The sequence below is a fragment of the Trichechus manatus genome, unplaced genomic scaffold, assembly GCF_000243295.1.
Source record: "Trichechus manatus latirostris isolate Lorelei unplaced genomic scaffold, TriManLat1.0 scaffold00087, whole genome shotgun sequence".
Classification (NCBI taxonomy): Eukaryota; Metazoa; Chordata; class Mammalia; order Sirenia; family Trichechidae; genus Trichechus; species Trichechus manatus.
Window position 1 is genome coordinate 6,390,433 of NW_004444023.1, and position 5,358 is coordinate 6,395,790.

The window sequence follows — 5,358 nt, forward strand, 5'->3', positions numbered from 1 at the left end:
CAGGACTTAGCCAAGAGACAGACGCTTAGAACAGCGCTACTGAGCACGACATTGATCCATTCGGCGTATATTTATTGAGCACCCACTAAAGGTCGGACGTTGAGCGCCGAGGGCAAAGCAGTACACAAAGAGACAAGGTCGGGAGACTCGCAGAGCTTACATTCTAGTAACAGTTGAAAAGTAATGAGCAAGTAGACACATTTATAAATAAATAACAAGCAAATACATACAAGCCCACTCCAATCCCATAGGTTAGAATCGATTCCGACTCATGGCGACCCCGTGTGTTACAGAGTAGAACTGCTCCATAGGGTTTTCTTGGCTGTGATCATTATGAAAGCAGATTACCAGACCTTTCTTCTGCAGCATGGCTGGAGGGTTCGAACTGTCAACCTTTAGGTTAGTAGTCGAGTGCAAATCGGTTGCAGCACACAGGGGCCTTTAAGAATACATACATACATACATAAACAAATATTTTTTGATATCGATAAAGACTATGAAGAAAATAAATCAGAGAGAGGATTGAGGGTGGCAACATTAGATACGCTAATCAGAGAAGGCTTACTGCAGGGGGCAGCATTTGAACTGAGACTTGAATGGGGAGAAGCCAGTCCTGCTAAGATCTGGGGGAAGACTTCTGCAGGCAGGGGGAAGGGTGTATGCAAAGGCACAGCAAGGACGCTAGTGGGACCCGAGCAGAGTGATCATGTGGGACATACGGTTAAAGAGGAACATAGAGGCCAGTCTCGTGAGCCAGGTGAGACCAGTAAAACCAGTTGCCATTGAGTCCCTTCCTGACTTGTGGCAACGCTATGTATTGCAGAGCAGAACTGCACTCCATAGGTTTTCGTAGCTGTGACCTTTTGGAAGTACATCTCCAGGTCTTTCTTCTGACTCGCCTCTGGGTGGATTTGAACCACCAGCTTTTTGATTAGTAGCCAAGCACTTAACTGTTTGTACCACCCGGGGACTACTTAATCCATGTGAGGAGTCTGAATTTTACTTTACTGCAGAGTGAGGCCACTGGAGGCTGTTAAGAAGGGGACTAGCAGCTGGGTGATGCTTCTAAAGAGCACAAAAGCAAATAAATCAAACCTGTTGCCGTCAAGTTGATTCCAACTCATGGCGACCCTGTGTGTTACAGAGTAGAGCTGTGCTCCATAAGGTTTTCTCGCCTGAAATCTTGACAGAAGCAGATTTCCAGGCCTTTCTTCTGCAGTGCTACTGGGTGGTTGGAACTATCAACCTTTAAGTTAGCAGTCAATGGCAAACCATTTCCGCCACCCAGGAACCCCTCATTGGGTACTGTTTGAGGAATGGCCTGTAGGGGGCAAGATGGAGGCAGGGAGATGAGGGAGGAAGTTGCTGCATTGCTCCAGGCTAGAAGCGATGGCGGCTTGGGCCATGGCGGTGGAAGTGTATTTAGGAGGTGCTTTGAAGTAGAGCCCATGGGGCTAAGTTGCTGCACTGGATGTGGAGGGATGAGGGAAGCACAAAGTCAAGTCAAAGGTGATTCTGAGATTTTTGCTTAAACAGCTGGAGGAATGCGGGTGCCATTTTTTGAAATGGAGAGGTATCAGGGAGTAGCCAGTTTGGGGGAGAAAAATCAAGAATGCAGTTTGGGGCGTGTGGAGTATGAGATAGCTGGTGGAAATGCTGAATAGATAGGAGCTGTAAGGCAGAAAGACAAACATGGATAGTTCCAGGCTGGGGGCTGGCGGGGTGGATAGATAAGATGTGAGACAGACAGGGAGATAAGAGAGACTGAGTGGCCAAGAGAGATCTTTGCACAGCGAGATCCTAAGACTCAAAACATGCCCAGAAAGAGTCAAAAAAGCAGACACACAAGTGAGAATCCCAGACGGGTCCCCTAGAGAAACCAGTTAACACCAACTCATGGTGACCCCATGTGTGTCAGAGTAGACCTGTGCTCCATAGGGTTCGCAATAAATGATTTTTCAGAAGTGGACCACCAGGCCTTTCTTCCCATGTGCCTCTGGGTAGACTTGAACTGCCAACCTTTCGGTTAGCAGCTGAGCATGTTAACCATTTGCACTGCCCAGGGACTCTGTCCTCTAGAGTGGTAAGATCAACAGAGACCCTCAGAGACTGTTGCAGAGACAGGGGGCCCGGGAGAGACACACATGGGGTCTCCCTCTCCCAGGCCTCCTTCCATGACCCTTTCTCTTCCCTCAGGCCCAGGATCCCTGGAAAACTCGGCCCCGAGGCCCCCAGGGCCCCTGACCCTCCTCTCTGCCCTGAGCTGGCTGTGGTGGAGGATGTAGGAGGAACCCCGTGCAGCTGGCCTCCCCGTGCCGGGGTGGGGGCCTCAGGCCGAGAGCAAGAGAGGAAGAGGGAGCAAGCGCCGTGGGTCTCGAGGGGGTGGAAGAGCTCTCGGCCACCAAGGAAGAAGAGGAGGAGGAGGAAGAGAGATCTTTAGAGAACCCATCACTGTGAGGGAGAACACAAAATTATGCATCTTTCTACAGCCATTCTCGCCACCCGTTCACGTTTCCGACTGTGACCCACCCCTGGCCACCCCACACCCCTCTCTTAGCTCAGGCTGTCAACTGGATCGCTCACGTGCGTGTGTGTGCGTGTGTGCGTGTGTGTGTGTGTGTGTGTGTGTGTGGGTGGTGGGGAAGGGGGCTCAGCAGCCTCCTTCCCCTGACAGCCCCGTGGCCATTGTCCCCAGACTGCTGCCTCTCACCTCTGCTGGAGGTAGGTATGGAGGCTTTGTGGTGGAAGCTGTGAAGAGAGGTTGTCCAGGCTCCCTGCTTCCCCAGTGTATGCACGCACACCGACCCTCCCTCCCTGCCTGTTGAAAGGTGTTTCCTGGGCAGGTTGGGATGAGAAGGGGGTGTCACACTCGCCTGTCAAGCTGTCATCCAGCCTTTGTGAATAGGTGGGAGATCTCCATGTTGGCACTGGCTGCCTGTAGCCAGAGGTCTCATAACAAGCTCAGTAGCCTGAGACCCTCCCACTTCCCCTGTTCCCCCTCCCCACCCTGGATTTTCTGGCCCCCTCCTGGGCTAATCGGTGCTTCCATGTGACTGTCAGGCTGGTGGCTATAGTTACCTGTCTGTCTCAGTGCTTTGCCCCACCCCTCCCACCACTCCCTTTGGCCACCTGCAGCACCAGCCAGCTGCCCTCAGAACCCCTACAGCTGCCCAGGTATGGGCTTGCTGGTCTACCACTCCCTGGCTTCTCCACTGACTGTATCTCCCAAAGGCTGTCCTGACTGCCCTGGCACACACACACACACACACACACACACACACACACACCAGCGACTGTGACCAGCAATAGCCCCCTGGCTCCAGCTGTCCTGAAGCTGGTGACCAGCTGTAGTTTCCCCCAAGGTGGGCGACTGTTGTCAGGAAGGGCCTCCAAGAGGCTGCAACCCCAGCTCTGATTGTAGGAATACTCCACCGTGGTACACACCACACCAAGTAGGGGCCAGAGAGGCATCAGCTGGACATGCAGAGCCCAAATGAAGATGCTACATCACCAGCTCTGACTCCTGGGAGACCCTCTATACACACTCACCCCCAACCACACCACCCAGAGCTTGGTGGGGAAGAGGGCAGAGTAGGGGCAGGGGGTAAGGGGCAGTGACTGTACCTCAGACGGGGGCGTGGGCCCCATCCCACATTGTCTTCCATTCCCAGGGTCCAGGGGACAGGGAGGGGAGGGGGAGAGAGCTGAGGGAGGGGGGTGGGGGCCCTGGGGGCCGTGTGTTCCGATTCATGGGGAGTGTTGAGACCACCACACCAATAAACGCCTTTTTCCAAAGTCTCTGCCTGCGAATGTTGATGTCTTTAAGGGTTTGGGTGAGTGGAGAGAAAAGGGTAGTGGGCATTTGGTGGTAACTTTCCAGCATCATTCCTTACCCCTAGTTTGGTGGATTTGGAATTGACCCCAGTTCCAGAGGCGAACCCCTGATTGGCTTAAGCCACTTGGCATAGCCTAGTGTGATTGTTGGTTGAGAGATGGGCACAGGACCCAGTCAGGCTGACAGGAGAGATTACAGCCAAGAAAACCCTACGGGGCAGTTCTACTGTCACACAGGGGTCGCTATGAGTTGAAATTAACTTAACATTTTTAAGCCAATTTGTATTGGGTCATCTGTCTGTAGAGATTTAAAAAAAAAAAAAACAAAAAAAAAAACCTAACTGATAACAGAAGAAGAAATACGGAGAGTACAAGCATTCAGCACCTGAACCCTCCTCTTTCCGAAAAGATGCAAGGACTCCATTTTCCAAGGCCTGCATCCACTGCAAACTTTAACCAGAATCCCTCACATCCCCTCCTGGTGGCAAATACTGTTTGCTTACACTTTAGTTATTTGCTTCCCCTTTCTTCTTAGCTGGCCAACCCACCTCCCATGATACAAACAGATACTTGATTTTTCAGCCTCCCTTGCAGCTATGTGTCCAGTTTGGGCCAATGAAACATAAAGAGAAGTTTGCTAGTAGGCTCCCAGGAAAGTTTTTCCCTGAGAGAGGGGCACGGGAGAGAGATGAAGAGAGACACAGAAAGAGAAAACCAGGGAGAGAGATACAGAGAGAGACAAAGACAGATGAGAAAGAGAAAGGAGGAAGACAGTTGGAGAGAGAGATGACGAGAAAGACACAGAAAGAGAAAGCCAGGAACAGGCAGAAAGATGGGAGAGAGACAGACAAAGACAGGGAGAAAGACACAAAAACAGATGAGGAAGAGAGAGAGGTGGAAGAGAGCCCTGCTCTGTTCCTTTTATCTTATGATACAGTTGAATCAAGATGTGATGTCTGGAGCTACAGCAGCCATCTTGCCACTACCATGATGCAACAAGTCTGAAGACAACATGCCAACTCACTAAGGGTGACAGCAGAAGGATGCAAAGGGCCCCGGTCCTTGATGAGGTCACTGAGTTGCTGAACCTGCCTGAAACCGCCCACCTCCATCTTTCTTGCCACCATGTATTTTTTACTTGCAGCTAAAAGCATCCTCACTGACACACTCTCTAAATTCACAATGAGAAACCCAGCTGGGGTGGTGGGGGGAAGACACCACGCTGGAGAGAGTAGCAGCAATCCCAACCCTTCACTGTTATTGAATCATTTAGTTAATCAACAAATATTTACTGATCACCTGCTGCCTGTCAGCTCTGTGTTAAGTGTTGGGGGTAATGACATGGGCCTTGCCTTCGTGTAACTCTCAGTTTAGAGAGGGAATCAGAGGCACGTATGAGGAGCAGGGGGCTCAGGGATTCAGGGAACCAACTCATGACCAAGGGGGGAGTTAGGGAAGGGTTTTCTGAGACAGCAATGATTACCCTTAGACTTGAGAAATGAATGGCACAGCATAAAGAGCAGT

The 5,358-nt window shown here is 51.3% G+C and overlaps 1 protein-coding gene across 1 annotated transcript in view; it reads left to right on the forward strand.

Annotated features, from left to right (window-relative positions):
• The window catches only part of IGLON5 (IgLON family member 5), an 18,934-nt gene extending 16,649 nt beyond the window's left edge, over positions 1-2,285 (forward strand). Inside the window, exons 9-10 of the mRNA XM_004381856.2 lie at positions 1,619-1,626; positions 2,197-2,285. Coding sequence (XP_004381913.2) covers positions 1,619-1,626; positions 2,197-2,285 — 97 coding nt within the window. The remainder of the gene's footprint in view (positions 1-1,618; positions 1,627-2,196) is intronic.
• Positions 2,286-5,358: the final 3,073 nt, after the last annotated feature.